The sequence below is a fragment of the Delphinapterus leucas genome, chromosome 20, assembly GCF_059928025.1.
Source record: "Delphinapterus leucas isolate spDelLeu-1000000601 "Yukka" chromosome 20, BTC_Dleu_Yukka2, whole genome shotgun sequence".
Lineage (NCBI taxonomy): Eukaryota > Metazoa > Chordata > Mammalia > Artiodactyla > Monodontidae > Delphinapterus > Delphinapterus leucas.
This window is the reverse complement of record NC_143148.1, coordinates 52465238-52486462: the sequence shown is the minus strand read 5'-3', so window position 1 is coordinate 52486462 and position 21225 is coordinate 52465238. Positions and strand designations below refer to the sequence as shown.

The following is a 21225-nucleotide window of genomic DNA, read 5'->3' as shown; positions in this document are numbered from 1 at the left end:
GCAGAGGTGAAACATAAGACCCTTGGATCAAGATGCTCTCAGCATCGTGAGGAGAATAGAGAGTAAACAGGCAATCACAAAAGTCTAGCAGGAGAGACCATTGTGATGGAAATGGTGTGCCTCCTGACCATGTTGGTGGCGATCATACAAATCTACGCATGTAATAAAATTGCATTTTATTCCTTTCAGCTGCATGTGGGTCTACAATTGCCTCAGATTTTCAAGAAGTCAAATATATATGGATAATTGCAATGCACAGTCCCAAAGGCCGTGCTGGCGTTGGAGCATAGAGTGGAAACGTACCGTCTCACTGTGATTAGGAGAAGCAACCAGAGAAGGACCTCATCACAGGTAAATGTGAGGACGTGGGAAAGGCCATGCAATGTAGACACTGGCCCGTGCCTCCCCCGCAAGCCGGCGCTCCCGCCAGTCTACTGCTGCCTCTCTTTTAGACCTAAAAGAATGTCTGCTTTAATCTGTAGCAGTCTCCCTTTCTCCCCCTCTCTTTCACAGGTCATTCACTTGTCAAAGAACCTGGAGCCTTTGTCTTACAGAATTGCCCATATTCTGGATTTGAATGGTTACTTCTTCATGGGGTCTGGATCATTTCTCTCTCCGCTGTTATCTCCTGATAGTGGTAATTTATCATCACCATCACCATCGTCACCATCACCACATTGTACCAAATCATCCCAGCATTGTTGGAAGGGTGAGAACGTAGGCAGTCGAGTGCTACTTCTAGAAGTCTAATGCCCCTATCGTGTAACTTTAAACGAAGCCTTTCTTCCCCACGACGTAGAACACGGACCACGATCTCATGTTGGTGCTCAAGCTTGGGGACTGATTCCCGTACAAAGACAATGCACGGACTTGTGCAATGGCCAAGAAAGGCCGGCCCTGCAGCTGCATTCAGAGCAGGGAGTTTCTGGAAACAGACCTTTCTGACGGTAAGTTCCAATAAAGCTGGTGGGTGTTATATTAATGACTAGGCTCTTAGTCACCTCAAGGGAACTGAGATCAGGTGACACCAGGACGGTGGAGGGAGGTGAGATATTCGCAATTTGGACCGCAGATGCGAACATAATTTCACGGGCATTTTCATAATCGTTCTTATGCTTCGATTAAATGCGTCACATACTGCTGGCCTACAAGCTGGGAGGCAGGGGGTGAAGTGAGGAAATCCAAGGTTATTTATTTGCCTTAAAACCTATGCTCTGAGACGGCCGGGAGAGGGGATATACCTCATCTTTAAAACACAAAATCTTCACTTCTCAGCTCAACCTGTGCACTTTAGCGCTCAAAAACAACCCACAAACAGACCAGTGCATAATCGTGTGTAGCAGACACCAATTCAGGGATAGTAACAGAGACTTCAAAAGTGTCAAAGGCACTTTTATAAAAGGAGGGGAAAAGATTAAGTACAAAAGCCCTGTACCATTTGCCTTTGACCCTTAACTCCTTTTCCACCTGCCTGTAAAACAGACTTCCTGGGGTCTTTTCCACCTGAAGGGTCCAATAAGACAGTCTTAGGGACACACAGGGTCAGCCTGACATCTCTAAACACCCACTACCAGTGGAAGCCAGAGGGCTATAGGCCTAGAGATTTCAGCTCACCTGATCTTTCCTCAAACTTTCTTCTTTTGATTATCTGTTCTTCTTGGGTGACCGAAACAAACATAGGAATGTAATAATAATGATGTTGCCATGGCAGAAACAGGGTTCTCAGATCAAAGGATTCTCACTGTACTCATAGAATGACTCATTTGGTCAGCTGGTCAACCCTTATCCAGTACCCGTGATGCTCCGTGCTGGTGATGGGTGTTCTCGGGACGGATACAAAAATGGGCCACTTTCTTGGGAATTCCCTGGCGGTCCAGTGGTTAGGATTCTGAGCTTTCATTGCCGAGGGCCCAGGTTCAATCCCCGGTTGGGGAACTAAGATCCCACAAGCCGAGAAGCACAACCAAAAAAAAAAAAATGGACCACTTCCCAATGCCTTTCCTGATATAATATATGATATGATTTTACATACAACGCTATATTATATTATATAATGCTATACTAACTTATATGATACTATGCTATACCACATTACATTATATAGTATCTCACAGTATCTGTTATTTGTCTATGTGTTTCTGGTATATCTCCCTCTCACAATAGATAATAAGATGGTTGGAGCATGAACTTTGCCGCCATGCTGGATTCATACCTTGTACCCCTCACCAGCTGAGAGACCTTGGAAAACCTCCGCCACGTTTCTGTACCTTAGCTTCCTTCTCAGCTACACGGAAATAGCAGCACGTATCCCTGAGGGCCGTTGTGAAGAGCGAGTGAGCTAAAGCCAAGGGCAGGGCCCGGGTGAGTACCGCGTTCGTTCTGGCTGCCGGTCATGTTGTCGTTTGGTGAGGGGCCCCATGCTGTGGAGGACACCTCCTCCGTCACACGCCGTGATTTCCCGTGTCCCTGCCCGTCCAACCCCTGTGGCAAAGGGATGAAGTATGCTCACTGACTCAGACTCAGACTCACTTCCCGCGTCCCTGCCCACCCCATTTCTGAGTCTAAGTCTGAGTCAGTCAGCATATTTCATCCCTTTGCCACAGGGGTTGGATCGGGGTGGGCGGATAACCAGTCACATGAGCCAGACCACTTCGACCCCAGCCATGACTTTCATGTGCCCAACTGGGGACTCAGACCGGCTCCCATTGGACCTGCTGGAGCTGGAGCTGGAGCTGCTCCCACAGGGAGCCCTGGCCTGGAGTCCAGGCACAAGAGGCGTGAGGAAGCCAGTGCCAAGGACATCGTGTGGCTCCTGCCTGCAACCAGCTCTGTTCCTGCACCTTTTGGGCACGTGGGCCCATAAGGTCCCTTTCTCCTTAATTCAGTTTAGGTCACAGTGTTTTCACCTGCAACACCAAGAGGGCCAATAGTTGGCGCCCCAGCATGTGCTGAAGACCAGGACTGGAGGAGCACGTAAAGGACTCAGAGCTCACACGGCGAGGAAGTAGCAAAAGCCCGCCTTGAACCCGGTTCTGCCCAACCACTGCACCATGAGCTCCCAGAGCTCCAGAAGGCTCCAGAAGGGAGGTCAAGATGCACCTGCGGGGATCCACAAAGAAAAGGCGGGAGTCGGAGACGGCTTCTGGAAGCAGCGGCAATTGCATTAACGACCGACCTTTACTAAATGCTTATCAGAAGCCAGTCCCCGCGGTCAGAGCTCCATGGAGCCTTGCGCCAGAGCTGCGCCTGGGGGATGAGCACGATTTGGGCATGTGGAAATGGGGGCAGGCGGGCTTTCGTATTTGAAGATGACGAAAGAGTGTCCGTGTCCCTCGAAGCCCTGGGGAGGCAGCTGTGACTCCAGGCTGGAATGGGGCCTGCTTCGGTGGTGGCAGCCAGTGCTGGAATACGGGTGGCACACCTTGGTACACCGGCGTATTTAATCACTTCCCTCCGTTCATCCCGAATTCCATGCCAGCAAGACTTGCTGATTTCCACCTCAGTTCCAGGGCCCGCACATCTCCACCATGTTTCCACCCACTTCCAGCTCGGGAAGACGTAGGCCGATTAGGGAACAAGATAAGCATCCTGGTAACTGAGGGATGCGCCACTGGACGAGTGAGAGGTGAGTGTGGGGACTGCCTTGTTGCAACATAGCAGCCACCTGGCGCCTCTTAGAGGCGCGTTTTCTGGGACACTTGGCAGGACATTTTGTGTGCCTTAGCACTTCAGAAAGCAAGGCGAGGAACCGGAATGTTCGTGTAGTCACTTTCATTGAATAAATATGTATTGAGCACCTACTGTGTGCAGAGCACTGCAGTAGGCAAAGAAGCTGGAGACATGAGAGCTGTCATCCTGGCTTCAGGACACTCACAGGGCAGGTGGGGAATTCACGTGGCACCATGAGGGCTCAGAGGCAGTGAGCACAGGGACCGGACACCTAGCCCACCTTGGGGCTAGTGGACTGGCACAAGGACTCAGGTAAGGCTTTTAAGAGGAAACCCAAGACCTGAAGAAGGATCAGAATTAGCCAGGAGATAGGACAGAGGGAAGATGGCGGGGGGGGGGGGGTGGGGGGTGGCGTGGAGTTCCAGGTGGGTGAAATTATACAAAATCTCAGGAGAAAGGGAAAGAAAGAGGAACTCTGCCAGGTTTGGGGGTGACTACAGCTTGAAGGCAGGAGCAGAAAAGACAGAAGGGGAAACGTTTCCTGAGACCCTCGAATGCACGAGGCGCCATAGATGGAAGCGGTATACGTAGGACGTCAGCACGGCCTTTGGCACATACTAAGAGATGAGTTCTTTTGAGCACTCACCAGGGGACTGGCTGACATATGCCAGGCACTGGGTACCCATGCTCATCGTGGTGACAAAAACTCTCTCCACCTTTGACCCAGGGGGAGAGTGAGGCCCAGAGCCTGGGTCAAACAACTTGCCCAGGTCTCACACCTGGGATGAAGCAGGATTCAGACCCCATGTCGGCCTGCTGCCAAAGGGCAGCATCTCCTGGCTCAGCAACCCTCAGAAATCCATGCTTTACCTTCTCACTGCTCGGCCACTAAAGGCTCTGAACATCGTTGACCTAAAAGCCCAGCATCGTTTGGCCTGGAGATGCAGGAGGCTTTGGCCCTCCCATTCTGCCCCACCTCACTGGCTCTGTCATTTTGACCTCAACGATATTGTGACCTTGTCATTGAGACCCACCAGTGCTTTACAGCATCACAGCATGTCAGCTCTGTCTGTGCATATGGGTATCTGGGCCATGCTTACCTAGCCCGTATTCAGCCTCAAAGGGCCGAGAACATTCCCTCCGTGCAATTCAGATTTGTTTTTTAACGTCTTCGTGCAGTCCAGCCCATTTTCAGCTTGAAAAATGAGCTGGAGAAGACAGGGAAGCTTTGCTGAGGTCAGAGGGTGAATCAGCAGCCTGTCTCCATGCCGACCCACCTTTCCCAACCGGCCAGCGCCCACATCACTCAGCCCCGATTAGCAGCTCCTCACAGAGCCTGGAGGCCACAGTCGGTGACGCTCGCCTGGAGAGTCCCCATCACTCCCCCGGAGCCCCGGTGACGATCCCCGGCCGAGTCTCCTGCGGCAGCCAGCACCACGTTCTCAGGCAGGACAGAGACCCCAGAGAGCAGGTCATAAATACCCACCGGCTCCTTCCTGCTTTCATGCCCAGCTTCCTCTGCAAGGCGGTGAGATGGGCACCAAGAAGGGCAGATTCTGCGAAAGCCTGCACATTGAGATCCTTTCAAGAGAGACCTGGGGGAACCAGTTGCAGCTCAAAGGTGGACACTGGCAACTCTGAACTCTTCTGTTCAAGAAAACGCCTTGCCATTGTAAAGCAATTATACTCCAATAAAGATGTTTTAAAAAAAAAAAAAAAGAAAATGCCTTGGAGCCTCCCGGCTTCAAAACTGGCATTGGGAAATGGCAGGAAAGGCGGTGATCGAAACAAAAAAAACCAGGGGGGAAGGAATGGATCGCTAAGAGGCTTTTATACACACACAGAGTTCTTCTGCTTAGTTTTTCTAGGTTACATCTATTTTTTATTAGTCTCTGAGGTCCCAGCTTTGGACAACTACTATATTTTGACAGGGCGAAGGTTTACAAAGATCAGGGCAGGTGAAACTTCAAACAGTTGTCTAAGTCATCTGCCATCTGCGACGGGGAGCTCTGTCTATACCAAAAAGAATGTAATTTTAGAATTGATTAGAAGGGTGGGTATAGGACATCCAGATGGGGTAAGTTAGTTTAAAATTATTCCAATTACCAAATAGGCCAATTCCTTTTTTTTTTCAGCTTTATTGAGATATAATTGACAAATATAAATTGTATATATTTCAGGCGCACAATGTAATGTTTTGGTATACGTATACATTGTGAAATAATTACCACAATCAAGCTAGTTAAAATATCCATTACGTCACATAGTTACTATCTTCTTTGTGTGTGTGTCTGTGTGTGTGTGTCTGTGTGTTAAGAGCACTTAAGATCTACCCTCTTAGCAAATTACGGTACTCAATATACAACACAGTATTGGTCACTACAGCCAACATGCTGTAGAATAGATCTCCAGAATTTATTCATCCTGCATAACTGACACTTTGTACCCTTTGATCAGCTTCTCCCCATTTTCCTCCACCCTTTAATCCCTCATAACCACCATCCTAATCTCTGATTTTGTGAGTGTGACCTTTTAAGTTTCTACATATAAGTGAGATCACACAGTATTTGTCTTTCTGTGTCTGGCTTATTTCACTTAGTATAATGTCCTCCAGATTCATCCATGTTGTCACAAATGTCAGGGTCTCTTTCTTTTCTAAGGCCGAATAATATTCCATTGTATATGTATACCAGATTATCTTTATCCAGTCACCTGTGGATGGACACTTAGGCGGTTTCCATATCCTGACTATTATAAATAATGCTGTGATAAATATGGGAGTCCAGCTATCTCTTTGAGATACTGATTTCATCTCCCTTGGACATATACCCATAAGTGGAATTGCTGGACCATATGGTAGTCCTATTTTTAATTTTTTTGAGAAACCTCCATACTGTTTTCCACAGTGGCTGCACCAACTGACATTCTTGCTAACAGTGCACAAGGGTTCCCTTTTTTTTGCCACATCTCCACCAACCCTTGTTATCTTTTGTCTTTTCAATAATAGCCATCCTAACAGGTGTGAGGTGCTATCTCATTGTGGCTTTGACTTGCATTTCCCTGTTGATTTGGTGATGTTCTAGGCCCATTTAATTTTAAATGTCCACTAGGGGACTCGAATAATCCAGTGGGTCATTTTGTATAATGGGGGGACTGGGAGGGGCCGTCTCTACTGGGTTGCTGAGGGGCTCGGTCCCTTGCAATGCTGTCATCAGCAGGTCAGGGGGAGGGTCAGAAGTGCAGAGGTCCCCAGCCATTTATACAGCTGCCCTGTGGCCTCATGTGGTGAAAGCCACTTCACAGGCACAGTCTCTGATCCTGCCCACCTCCCATTTTGCAGGTGAGGGGCCTGCTTCTGAGAGGTTAAGCGCATCAGTTTCATTTGCAGCTGGTGCAAAGGTGGGAAGCGAATTAAAACTAGTCGATGGCACATCCTAGATTCAAAGAGATTTAGGCAGCAGGGAACAGTCTTGATCGAATGAGATGGACCCTAGGGGGATCGTTGTATGTTTCCGTGCTTGGGCTCAAAAATGTTAGCCCACAAACAGAGGATAGGGGAAATACGAGGAGAAAAGGCCTGGGGCCGTGCTCGATGAGTCCCTGGTGTTATGTGTCTGCCGGAGAGGTCGGGAAATTGTGGTCTAGCATGGGGAGCAGACAGGCTGCAGCTCAAGGAGGCAGAGGGTGGGGCTACAGCCTGGGGATCCGAGTTCAGCTCTGGAACCTGAACCCTCAGGTGGGGGCAGCGACCTCAAGGCAGGGGCGCTTGAAATGCAGGCATATGTGGAAATGCTAAAGGCACTGACTATGTCTAGAAATGAAAAGGAAAGGCACGGAGAGGGTGTCATAGTGGTTGTCTTCTACTCCTCAGAGCCCCCAAAGGATGTAAGTGTATAATCCCCAAAGGATTTTGAGTGTATAAAATCAAGACTCATGTAGAGAAGAAGGGATATGACTTGATAGTAGACAAACAGACAAACAAACAAACAGCTCTCCTGACAGTCTCAGGACTGTGGGAAGATAGAAGGTAAAATAGGGAGGTAGTGAGCACCCAATCACTGGAGGTAATCAAGTACATGCTGTCAGGACCACACACGGACTTGTGTGGGTGCTACGTGCTTTGGTTTCCATGCACTCCTTCCACAAGAAAACTTAATTAAATTTTATGGCTTTGTTTATATACTGACAGAATCCATGCTAGATGATTTTCATTTCTTTAACTCTGATTTTAGAAGAAATGAAAATGTTTTCCTGGGCCCCTCTCCGAAGTGAATTCTGCCAAAGAACAGAGGAGTGCCCCAAGCTGCTTTTTGAGATGGTTAGGGTGCGTGTGTTGCCAGGAGCATGGCGTGAAGCATGGCGTGCCTGCTACGATTCCATTCTGTAAAGAGTGTCCACCCGGACCCCAACTGTCATAGATGGTCACACCTGAGACCACGATTAGGGGACCAGAGTGGAGATGAGGAATTGTGGTTCTTTTGTTTGATGTCCTCCCATTTCCGTCTTGTTCAAATGTTTATATTTAACCAAGAGCATGGATCGCTGTTTATAAAATGACAAAATAAGAATACTGGCAAAAGGTCTATAAGTTGGACTTTCATTTTTATTGGGGGTTAGGGGCGGGGATGTTTCACTCAGTTCTCTGTTCAACCAGCAACACTGCCATGATGGATAATGCCGTGAGGGTGTCACTGGGCGAGTTTGGTGTTTTCAGTGCACAGAACAACACGCGAGAAGGTTCAGCAAAACCCATGATGCAACCAAGAACAAAGATACAACACAGGCCACAAGGGATCTCTTCTCTCAGGTCCAGCCAAACAAACTGAGAAACACACAGATTGAGAAATCGCCTGCATCAGCGCACTCTCGCAGTCAGCACACACGTATTTAAGTTTGGTTTGTGTCTTCTAGAGCTCCAGGTTCCAGCTCCCAGGCCGAGTGGCTGCTAAATGCCTCTGGAACAGGACCTAAGAGTCACCCCAGACCCAGGGGGAGGAAGGAGAGTGACCAAAACTCTACAGAGGCAGCACGACCACCAGCCCGTCCCCTGGGTTCCCCTGCACAGAAGACACATCCTGAACAGACACTGTCCCAGTATCAGGTTCGTTTCTTTATTCCTGCCTTTTTAAAAAAAAATCAGTTCTGATTTCAGCACAGTAAATCTTTGAAGGGTTGAATGCTTTCGAGACAAGTTCCCTGCGTGGTACAGCCATGAGTAGGATCAAAAAGGGTAACAATGGAATGGTGAATTGCAAGTGGTTCCTAATTGAAGGAAAAGAAAAAGCTAGGGAGATGTCCATGGCCTGAAAAAAGGAAAGAAGGGGAAAAAAACCAACAAGCGTGGAAATCTGTTGATTTGGAATGGCGAGAGTAGGAAAGAGGCCCCATCATTTTGGATCTCCATCTGGTGCCTAAACCCCGAAGAAGTCCTTTCGTTCAAATGCCGGTGTGTGCACAGAGCTATTATCAATCACGTCCTGTCTGCCAGGCCACACTGGGTGTCTGTCGGGTGAGGGAGGGAGGAAAGCTGGAGGAAATCTGGGAGGCTGTCCCGGGAATTCTCACTTGAGAAAACATCTGGCTTTTCCACATCTCTAGTGCAAAACAAACAAGAATTTTATTAAATGATGTGTATTGTGTTCTAAGGTAGAACTCTCTGACACAAACAAGCAGACAAAACAAACAAGACCCCAGACTCGAGCACTTGCTACCAGGGTCCTTCACAAAGGCACAGGTGACGAGTTGTGGGTTTTTTTTTCAGAATCCACTTTCCAGTAAACAATGTAAACAGTGTATGAAGACCCCAGACCCTTCTTCTGCCCTCGTCCCGCTGCCCACCCGCACCAGGCCTATACCCCCATCGAAATGATAACCCCCCCCCCAAAGAAACCTCCAGATGCCATTTGTCTACTTTTCGCTCTCTCCTCACGATTACTCCCCTCCTCTGATGGCCTGCCTTCCCCGAAACCAAACGTGAGCCGTTCTCTAACTGCACTGGAAAATCAGAATTTACTGTACATATGTTTGTGTTCCACTTAATAAAAAAAAACCTATATTTTAAGATAAACTTTGTTAGTAATTCATGAGGTAAGTGACTATTTATGCTAATCAGGCAGAAATATATTCTCAGGCATAATGCATTACATAAATTTGAATGTAAAATGTTCAATTATGAAGTAAATACAGGTAATGCAAATAATAAATTACCTCTAATAAAAATTATAGAAGATGTGTCTTCAAAGAGAGAGCGGCTTTAACTTACAACTGTGAATTGCTTAAAGAGAAAAGAATTAATAAATGCTGATTTACTCTGATGATTATTTAGCACATAATTCACCTATTCATAACGACTCCCAGTAATCAGACTGTTGTCTCACATTCTCCAATATGAGGCAAGACTGTTTCCTCAGCAATTTTACCCTTATCAGATTATCTCGTCTGATTCGATTAATTTTCGTCCATGAATCTGCTAACAGTGATTTCTGACTTACTTGCCCTGCTCACTAAAGACTGCTGAAAGGATTTTTCTCTAACACTACAGCTAGGAACAACACTCCATGCCTTATCATTCAGTTCCTCTGAACAACTCTTTTCTCAAATCGATTTAGTTGGTTTCAGAGTGAAACTCAGTGGACACTGGTTAGTTCTGCACCGTAAAATCAGCTCCTGGATAAAAAGAGTTCAGACACTACCCTTGATGCATCTTGTTCTTTTTAGATTATATATGTCTGATTCCAACATGATATACCTGAGTTGCTGTAACTCAGAATCAGGAAAACTATATTATCTTTCACTTTTAATCATTATAATTTGGACGTAAACAGGATTTAAAATAGTTTTTTTTGCAAAAAGTTATTATGTATGTACTGACATGAAACCAAAATTGTGTTTTTGATGTTACGGTTTCACAATCTCCTACGTGATCCGACCCATGCCCTCCTCCCTCCCGCAAATTCTTCTATAAAGATTCACTGCTTTCAGGAACCTGAATGCTACTGGTTTGAACTGGTCAATAATGACAAACGCATGGTTTCTAAATTACTCTGTATTGTTCTACAGAGATTACTAGAGTATGTATAGCAAGGGAGTATTAAGCAGTAAGAAGGCACAGTTCATATTGTATTTGGATTAGATTGGCTTGGAGCAAAGTGAAACAAACAATGTTAGCAAAGAAATCTAAAGAAATGTGGCCTGCTATAATTGTAGAGACTCAAAAACCTGAATAGTACTAATTAAAATGAGAGAGCTCAATTGTTACAAGAGAAACGCCACTAACAGAAGACTGTAAATGTTTAGACACCCCTGTGAATCACCAAATAATAAAGGAAAAAGGACAAAAATGAGAATTAAGTTATAAGCTTGAGGGCACCGCTGCTCCACGTCTAAAAAATAATTCGGATCTTCCTTTTTTTTTTTTTTCAAGAGAAAATGAGAGACTATAAATGATTCTGCAATGAGAGAAAAAAAAAGATACCCTGTCTGGTTTGACAGCAGTGTACAAAAGTAAACCATAAAAATGTGCAGATAATAATACATTTATCTGACCAAACATGGGTATTTAATATCTAGAAATGACACATAATTGCAACAATTAGGTGCATGGCCATGAATCTATATCTCATGGTCTTCCTCATTGGTGAACTTTGTTTATAAATGTTGTTTATTTATAAGTGTAGCAGTTTCAGTGTTCCTGACCAAAAATACTTTCATGAAAGGCAGGGATCGTATCTCACAGCTTTTACCAAAACTGTGATGCAAAAGGATTAAAGAAAAAAATTCTCGTAAAAACTGAATTACTTCTTCCTAAGCATGCTGAAATTCATACTTTACATGCAAAATATAAACTTCAGACATTTGTGGCTAGTGATTTTAAAAAGGCTTAGAAAAGTATTGCTATAGACAATGCTAATGACACGATATGTTTATGTAATTTAAGCAGTAAATTTTCCTCTGAATACATAAGCTGTAATCCCTTAACTTCATTACTAGGTGAAATACTGTTTGAGAGGAGGAAAGCAAAGGAATTCTGTTAGGTTGCATAAATATTGACATAATCTTCACTCTTTCTTCCCCAAACTGGTAATAGACATACCTCATTCCATCCCGACAAAGTACTCCCATAAAACCAAAACTACCCATATAAACAGCTTCTCTGCAGTGATGATGAAAAGAAAAAGTGCTTTTCTAGAAAACAGCAACAGTGCTGTCCTTTTAGGGTAACGATGCGCCTACAAACGTTTTGGGGAATCTCTCGTTAGGGATTCCAGGGTTTGCTGAAACCCAAGGCTGCCAGCATGAGAGAAATTAACACAAGTCTAATCTGGTGTATGAAGCCAATGAGTGACACCTAAGGTCTCGTTATAAATAGTAAAGTATGCTGTCCGGTGGGTGAGAGCATTCTGAAGTGCAGTGTTCAAGAAGCTGGCTTAATATATGACTAAGTGTCAGAAGTCAGGTTTTCTGAGAATTACTTTTCAGATAAACAACTTTATAGCACTGCACTTAATCTTACTTACTAGAGACATCTCATTTATCACTGAATTACAAGTAACTTTAATTCTATTGATATTGCCATAAAGCCCGTCGAAAATCCATCCTGGCACTTTTAAAGGGTTTGGGGCCCTGTTTGTTACATGGGATCCTCTTGCATAAGCCTCTCAGCCATAGTTACACTTGGAAGGCTCCTGGGTCCCCTGGCCTCTGTATTCACAGTCAAGGGGGGTGGTAGGGAAAAGTGATTCTCGCACCTGCCAGCACTGCCTTCAGCCCCTTTCCTAACAAAGTCGGGTTCTCCCACTGCAGTCAAACTAACTTTCTGTGCCTCTTTTCTCCTCCCACCTAGGGAAACCAGCTTCTTTTCATTTCATCAACAAAACTGGACACGGATCAATTTCAACTGACCTTTGCCGAAAGGTGGCGCTGTTGAGGTAAAAACCAAGTCGGTCCAACAATAGTTTTCACTCTTCGATCGTTTTGCAGGCTTTTCAGAATTTTTTTTTTTTAATGCACCGTCCTAGCGTCCCCCCCCCGTCCCATAAAATAAGATAAATATGATTAACACCAAATGCATTTCATTAATTGGAGGAATCAACAGTCCAACATCCAAGAGGGCGGGCTGGTCTTTCAAACGCTGGGTCGGCTTCACGCACTCTTGCTTCCCCCCAAGTCAGTCTCGGCTTTTCCATCTGGTCTATCGCTTTAAAATCTTAGAAACAGAGTTGTTGGTTCTTTTTTCTTTTCTTTCTCTTTCCTTCCTTTTTCTTTTTTGCATAAGCTTTAGAAGGATCGGTCTAGAAAACTGAATAGTCAGTAGCATCCGCGACCCCGAGGGGGAGATGCGGCCCCCCACTCCACTCCACCCCACCCCCACTCTAGGTTTCCGGGCCCGTCCGAGAAACCGCCGTTTAAAATTTAACCCTTCGAGGGGAGCTGGCGAAGGCTGGGTGTTTGTTTTTTTTGTACCCCTTGTTCCACGCCACGATCAAGTCTGAAATAATTAAGTGAAACGTAAAAGTGCAAAGGGCGCGCGGGACCCTGATAAACAGGAGTCAGATTTCATAAGGGTGTGTGTGTGTGTGTGTGTGTGTGTGTGAGTGAGTGAGTGAGCGGGGGGAGAGAAATGAATCTCAAAGGCCAAACTCGGGCCGGAGTCGGAAGCCGGAGGGTGAGCCGGACTGACCTGACTCCGAGCTTTCCCGGAGTTAATTCGCGGAGGAGTTCGCTCCCCCCGCAAGGGCATGCGACGCCAGCGGGCATCCAGCCCCCGCGCGGAATGGCTCCCGAACAACTTAGTTCACCTCCTTTAAAAGAGGGTGATAAAGCGCGCTTTCTCTTTCCGCCGACTCCAGACCGCCCCGGCAGGCGCGCGGCGGGGCGACGTCCTCCGCGCCGTCTGGACCCCTGCACACCCGCGCGCGGCCACCGGGAAGAGGGACAAAGAGTTTGGGCCAAGTTTGAGCTCCGGGCACTGCCAGGCTCGGGGGAAGGAAGGTCCCCCGGGCGGACACCTGGGTGCCGAAGGTGGAGCAAGGAGAAAAAGCTACCCGGTGAATTCACGACCCTGGGGATGGTGGTCGGCGGGGGGGGGGGGGGGGGGGGGGAGGGGGCGGCGGCCAATTCCGGCCGAGCGAGTGGCGGGCGAGCTGGGGCTCCGGAAGGCAGGCCTTTCTCGCTCCGAAGTAAAGCCAACCGTCCTGCCGGTCCACCCGGGTTTCCGCAGTCCCCCTGGAAAGCTCCTTCCCCTCTTGCACCAAACTTTGCGCCGGGCTTTGCAACCTCCCGAGGAGGCTGCGGCACAGGAAGGGTTAAGACTGCCAGTCCCAGCTGACAGTCAGCTGATTGGGCTCTGATTGACAGCTCGGAAAAGTTTCCTTGTTTCTATATTATGCTAATCGCGGCCGCTCTCGCCGCCTCCCATTGGTCCGGAGTACCAGTCAATTTCCCTTTTGGGCCTGACGTCACAAGTGCTATAAAACTCAGCAATTGCTTTAAACTCTTCTTGCTGGATCAGAGGCTTTAAAATCTTTTTTTCATCTTCGAGCTGTAGCTCGGGCTGCTCGTCGGCTCGGCCTCTCCCCTTGTGCTCTCCGCCTCGCCTTTCCCCAGGACTTCGCTATTTCGCTTTAAAAAAAAAAAAGGCAAGAAAGAACTCCGCTCCCCCCTCCCTTTCCTCCAGCCCGGCTGCACCTCTGTCTTGCACTTGGCACGGAGGGAGGAAGACCGCGAGGTTGAGAGAGAGAGAGAGAGAGAGAGAGAGAGAGGAAAGGAAAAAAAAAAAAGCCAGGCAGAAGAGGAGGCGAGAAGCATGAAGTGTTAACTCCCCTGTGCCAAGGCCCGCGCCGCCCGGACAGCGGCCCGCCGCGCCTCCAGCCCCGAGCGGCCGCCGCGCGCGCCCCGCCTGCAGCCCGGGCCGGCGAGGCGAGCACTCCTTATGCAAAACGCGCAGCGGAGCGGCGAGCGGAGGACGCCGCGCACCCAGCCGGGCTCTTCTGGCTTCGCCGCCGCCGCCGCCACCGCAGCCCGCAGAGGACCTTCCCGAGCCTGAAGCCGCCGGCTCGGCGCGCTAGGAGGCGAGCAAGCGAGGAGGGGCCGGGGCGAGCGAGCAAGCACATTGGCGTGAGCAGGGGGGAGGGAGGGCGGGCGCGGGGGGCGCGGGCAGGGCGGGGGGGGGGTGTGGGCGCGCTCGGAGGTTTCGGGCCAGCCACCGCCGCGCGAGCTAGAAGCGCCCCAGCCCGGCAAGCTGGCTCACCCGCTGGCCACCCAGCACAGCCCGCTGGCCCCTCTCCTGCAGCCCATCTGGCGGAGCGGCGGCGGCGGCGGCGGCGGCGGCAGGAGAATGGCATCAGAACTGGCAATGAGCAACTCCGACCTGCCCACCAGTCCCCTGGCCATGGAATATGTTAATGACTTCGATCTGATGAAGTTTGAAGTGAAAAAGGAACCGGTGGAGACCGACCGCATCATCAGCCAGTGTGGCCGTCTCATCGCCGGGGGCTCGCTGTCCTCCACCCCCATGAGCACGCCGTGCAGCTCGGTGCCCCCTTCCCCCAGCTTCTCGGCGCCCAGCCCGGGCTCGGGCAGCGAGCAGAAGGCGCACCTGGAAGACTACTATTGGATGACCGGCTACCCGCAGCAGCTGAACCCCGAGGCGCTGGGCTTCAGCCCCGAGGACGCGGTCGAGGCGCTCATCAGCAACAGCCACCAGCTCCAGGGCGGCTTCGATGGCTACGCGCGCGGGGCGCAGCAGCTGGCCTCGGCGGCCGGCGCCGGCGCCGGCGCCTCCCTGGGCGGCAGCGGCGAGGAGATGGGCCCTGCCGCCGCCGTGGTGTCCGCCGTGATCGCCGCGGCCGCCGCGCAGAGCGGCGCGGGCCCGCACTACCACCACCACCACCACCACCACGCCGCCGGCCACCACCATCACCCGACGGCCGGCGCGCCCGGCGCCGCGGGCAGCGCGTCCGCCTCGGCCGGTGGCGCGGGCGGCTCGGGCGGCGGCGGCCCGGCCAGCGCCGGGGGCGGCGGCGGCGGCGGCGGAGGCGGCGGCGGCGGCGGCGGGGGCGCGGCGGGGGCGGGGGGCGCCCTGCACCCGCACCACGCCGCCGGCGGCCTGCACTTCGACGACCGCTTCTCCGACGAGCAGCTGGTGACCATGTCGGTGCGCGAGCTGAACCGGCAGCTGCGCGGGGTCAGCAAGGAGGAGGTGATCCGGCTGAAGCAGAAGAGGCGGACCCTGAAAAACCGCGGCTATGCCCAGTCCTGCCGCTTCAAGAGGGTGCAGCAGAGGCACGTCCTGGAGTCCGAGAAGAACCAGCTGCTGCAGCAGGTCGACCACCTCAAGCAGGAGATCTCCAGGCTGGTGCGCGAGAGGGACGCGTACAAGGAGAAATACGAGAAGCTGGTGAGCAGCGGCTTCCGAGAAAACGGCTCGAGCAGCGACAACCCGTCCTCTCCCGAGTTTTTCATGTGAGTCTGACACGCGATCCCAGCTAGCCACCTTGATAAGTGCTCCGTGGGGGTCCGACTCGGGTGTGGGCTTGCCACTTCCAGAGCCTTACTCGCCACCGCCTCGCCCCCTCCCCTCCCGAGCTTGCCCCCCCCCAGTTGCCCCCTGCGCGCACGCACACGCACACACACACACACACACACACACAACACACACCGTGCTCCGAGTTGGTGGTGGTGGCGACGGCTGTTTTGAAGTCGGGGAGGGGCAGGTTGTCTGGCTCATGCATTGCCAATCTGAAATTCTCCATAACTCGCTAGCTTGTTTTGTTTTTTTTTTTTTAACACTCCCCCCCCAACGTGCTCAATGTTCAGCGATCTCGGCAGAGTTCCTCATGCTCACCTTTGAAGCCTGCATCATTCACATATTTTTTTCTTCTTCAGTTCATGAGCTGGTGTTCATTTTCTGTGTGTGTGTGTTTGTATTGTTTGGATTTTTTTTTTTTAATTAGAGTTTTTGGAGCTTGCTGTGTTACCTCCTTTTTTTTCCTCCCCACACTCCACCCTCACTCCCTCTCCACCCATCTCCTCTGAGATAAAAGAAAAAAAAGAAAAAAAAAAGCTAAGTTTTTTTTTTCTCCTCCTGAGTTCTTCGTATGAGATTGAGCTTGCAAAGGAAAAAAAAAATGTGAAATGTTATACACTTGCAGCGTGCTGAGTTCCATCGGGTTTTTTTGAGCATTGTTATGCTAAAATAGAGGGGAAAAATCCTCATGAACCTGCCACAATCAAGCCTGCATCAACCTTCTGGGTGTGACTCGTGAGTTTTGGTCCTTATGATGCCAAATCTGAGAGTTTAGTCTGCCATTTAAAAAACTCATTCTCATCTCATGCATTATGATGCTTGCTACTTTGTCTTAGCAACAATGAACTATAACTGTTTCAAAGACTTTATGGAAAAGAGACATTATATTAATAAAAAAAAAAGCCTGCATGCTGGACATGTATGGTATAATTATTTTTTTCTTTTTTTTTTCCTTTTGGCTTGGAAATGGACGTTCGAAGACTTATGGCATTGGCATTCATACTTTTGTTTTATTGCCTCATGAGTTTTTTGAGTTCAGAACAAAAAAAGTGCAACCGTAGAGCCTTCTTCCCATGAAAGTTTGCATCTGCTCCAAAACTGCTTTGAGTTACTCAGAACTTCAGCCTCCCATTGTAAATGCACTGAAGGGATTCCTTGTTAAAGATGCCAGAATGGGTTAAAAAATTTAACACGGCCAACAGTAAAGAACTCTTAATGCTTTCTTTTTAATAAGAATGACTGCCCCACTGGGGAGACTAAAATTGTGCTGTTGCCGAAAGCAGTCTAAAATTTATTTTTTAAAAAAAGAAATCTGCCCCGTTATTTTTTTGGTTTGTTTTCTTTTTCCTTTTTTTTTTTTTTTTTTTTTTGGCTTTTGGTCATTGTCAAATGTGGAATGCTATGGGTTTCTAGTATATAATTTAATTCTAGTTTTTATAATCTGTTAGCCCAGTTAAAATGTATGCTACAGATAAAGGAATGTTATAGATAAATTTGAAAGAGTTAGGTCTGTTTAGCTGTAGATTTTTTAAAAGATTGATGCACTAAATTGTTTACTGTTGTGATGTTAAGGGGGGTAGAGTTTGCAAGGGGACTGTTTAAAAAAAAGTAGCTTATACAGCATGTGCTTGCAACTTAAATATAAGTTGGGTATGTGTAGTCTTTGCTATACCACTGACTGTATTGAAAACCAAAGTATTAAAAGGGGAAACACCCCTGTTTATATCTGTAGGGGTATTTTACATTCAAAATGTATGTTTTTTTTTTTCAAAATTAAAGTATCTGGGACTGAATTGCACTAAAATATAACCTGCAAGCATATAATACAAAAAAAATTTGCAAAACTGTTTAGAACGCTAATAAATTGATGCAGTTATAAAAAATGGCATTACTGCACAGTTTTAAGATGATGCAGATTTTTTTACAGTTGTATTGTGGTGCAGAACTGGATTTTCTGTAACTTAAAAAAAAATCCACAGTTTTAAAGGCAATAATCAGTAAATGTTATTTTCAGGGACTGACATCCTGTCTTTAAAAACAAAATGAAAAGTAAATCTTACCACAATAAATATAAAAAAATCTTGTCAGTTACTTTTCTTTTACATATTTTGCTGTGCAAAATTGTTTTATATCTTGAGTTACTAACTAACCACGCGTGATGTTCCTATGTGCTTTTCTTTCATTTTCAATTCTGGTTATATCAAGAGAAAGAATAATCTACAATAATAAACTGCATTTTTTTTTTTGATTCTGTACTCAGTTTCTTAGTGTACAGTTTAACTGGGCCCAACACTGCGTTAGAAGTGTAAAAGGCATCCTTTTCTCCAGAGGAAGGATTAATGGACAAGTAATGAGGCAATAATTCAGAGTGAAACATAGGCTGTTTTGTGAGGTGGAAGGCCAGTCCCTTCCAATAATTAGTAATATTTAATATAAATGTAAATTACAATCTCTCAAAATCCCCCTCCCCCAGAGTTTTCAGTTTTCAAATAAGTAGAGACATCATTGCCCTGGTGGAAACAAACAAACAAAAATCCCAACCAGAGAGCAGGGCCTTCTCAGCCTCGCCCTGAGCTTCTCATCCCACCACACACCCATCTAGAGGGAACCGAGTCCGGCAGAGAAGGCATTGGCAGAGGTGGCTTGGGCACATACGCATTCAATGGTAAAGATAAACAATTCTTGCCTTTTGGCTCAAATTGATTATTTTTCCTTCTTCCCTTACATGCCATGATTTTCTTGTTAGCAAGGCCTGACAGGATTTCACATCAACACTTTGGACAAATTACAGTTGTTTGTTTGTTTCTTAACTTTGAAGGTCATTTGTCTTAAATAGGAAAAAGAAAAATCCACCTCTCACAGAAGTCCAAGTACGTATCTGGGTTTAAACTGTTATTAAATCATATTTCCCTGTGAATATTTAGCTGAGGGCTTCTCCACGTAGATGAGCTGGTAATGATTTCAGAGCACCTTAGCTCCTGGAATACAAGCAGAAAATAATGCCTGGTTGGAATAAAGGCTGTGCTTTGATTTATCGGTATTTACCCCAACACAGGCTACGTGTGCGGGCTCACTTAAAAGATCCCTTGGAAAGTCTGGAGCTACTTTCACTAACAGCATTGACCTATTTTAAAATGACACAAATTCATGCAACTAATGTTACAAATTCATGCAGTTTGCATTCTTCAGCAACTTCCCCTAGATGGCTAATAGAATGTTAGACAAAGCCAACACTGTTTTGAAAATATAGCCAAACACGGTGACTTTTGTTTTATTTTGTTTTCTGTTCTTCAAAAAATAATAATAACAATAATATTGCAACTCTGAACGAAGGCCTGATTTTGAGGAAAACAGGTTGTGCTTGGCGCTGATGAGCTCTGGCCGGTGTGTCAGCCTTCCTACCCTTTTTCACAGAACATGAAGACAGTGGATAGGGCCCCTGAATCCACACTTTTTTTTGCTTTAACACAGGTCTTGATAGTAAACCTACCTCCATGTGCTTGAAGTTAGCTGTTCTTCTCTGTCTCAGAGTTCTTGTTTTGTTTTGTTTTGTTTTTTTGGTCCGATCCCAACGAGGAGATTTGCAGTCTCCCCCTGTAGAAGCAGAAATATCGCTTATACAGGAAGCCCAGCATCTGACACAAAATTTTAGGCAAACATTTTCAAAATAACAGTGACCTGGATGGAGTTACTGCAGTTACCTCATGAGAAATGCCACTTGCGAAAAAATACAGTGGTCCAACAATTAAGCATTTTGGTAGGCCCCTACAAGGCCATTTAATATAATAAGCAGGTTTTTGCCCCAAATATGAAAAAGCCAAATACAGAGGTGCTGGCAAAAAAGTGAGGTTTTGGTGGCTGCCTTTAAGAGAAGCCTAACTCCTAATGAAAGGCACTTTCAGAAATAACCATTACTAAAAACTTTGAAATGTAATGAGAGTGGTGAACACAAATACATGCTTTTTTTTTTTTTTTAACAAAGAAATCCTGCCTGAGTGCCCTTACTACAAATAAGTCTCTACATTTTTTTTTTAATCATGTAAGGAAATCTAGCTTTCCCTTTACACTGCATTTGAGTCTTTGTCTAAATAGTGTTAAAATTCCTTTCATTCCAAATACAGAACTGAGCCCACTCACAAGTTGGAGCCATCGGTGGGATACACCACATTTTGGAAGCCCCACAGCGTCATGTGCTTACCCCTGTGTTCACACAATGAAATTTACGTGAGAACTGTATTTTTATTATATTTTTTACTATCTGCAGCCATGGAAAACAGCCTACCCCTGACTTCTGTTTAGTTTCCTTTTTAAAAAAAATAAATGTGTTAAGAGATGAAAGCTATTAAATGTATAAGCTCCATGCTAATTAACTGTGCCTCCTGTCTGAGGATCATACAGACCCACAGAAAAGCACGCTGGTGTTTCTTACTTTACGATGCGCCAGAATGAATAGATGCGATTGTTTTCAACCTGTAATATTGGTTTTTAAAAAAAATCCACTGAAATTTACAAGGTGTATGCGTTGCTATGAAGGGAAGTGTCACAGAAGGTTAACAGCTAGCATTTTTAAAGCCTATGTAGACGTGCACACTCTAAAGAGTACTTTTTCACGCTTCGTTGTTTCTCTGGCAGATAATTTTACTAAGAAGAAAAATAAATAAATAATTGACCCCCCCCCCCTCCCCAAGCAGATGCCACGGGCAGAAGCTTTAACAGAGCCGAGCACCCTGATTTTCTCTCGGGCCCTGGATAGTATTGTATTTATCAGTGATGCCAAACGTGGTCATTCATCAGACAGAGCCGTAAGTGAAACTAATGTTAGTTAAGTACACCCCCTCCGTGTGCTTTTTTTTTCCTCCCCCTTCTCTGCTCTCAGGCATCCACAAAGTCACCTCCCATGTTTTCTTTTTTTTCCAGAACCGTGTAACAATTTTTTACAATGTATCCGACACATTAATAGATTGACATCAAATAGGCAGAGATTCTACTTCCTGATCTCAGTGAGGAAATGATGTGTAGATAATCATATT

General features: G+C 47.0%; 1 protein-coding gene and 1 long non-coding RNA gene across 5 annotated transcripts in view; both read left to right on the top strand.

Moving 5' to 3' along the window:
• Positions 1-20967, top strand: part of LOC111179479 (uncharacterized) — a 283874-nt gene extending 262907 nt beyond the window's left edge. For 2 of the 4 annotated variants that reach the window (XR_016390888.1, XR_016390887.1), the window contains 6 exons: positions 190-351; positions 514-947; positions 2164-2361; positions 8581-8770; positions 12512-13715; positions 20887-20967. This is a non-coding gene — a long non-coding RNA (uncharacterized LOC111179479). Of the gene's footprint in view, positions 1-189; positions 352-513; positions 948-2163; positions 2362-8580; positions 10557-12511; positions 13716-20886 lie in introns of those variants that run through there. The other 2 variants (XR_016390890.1, XR_016390889.1) reach the window with 2 other exon arrangements.
• Positions 14842-20879, top strand: MAF (MAF bZIP transcription factor). Its single transcript, XM_089902461.1, is given in 3 exon segments — positions 14842-16131; positions 20317-20371; positions 20374-20879. Coding segments are annotated over 3 exon segments (1221 nt in total). The 5' UTR covers positions 14842-15004; the 3' UTR covers positions 20413-20879.
• Positions 20968-21225: the final 258 nt, after the last annotated feature.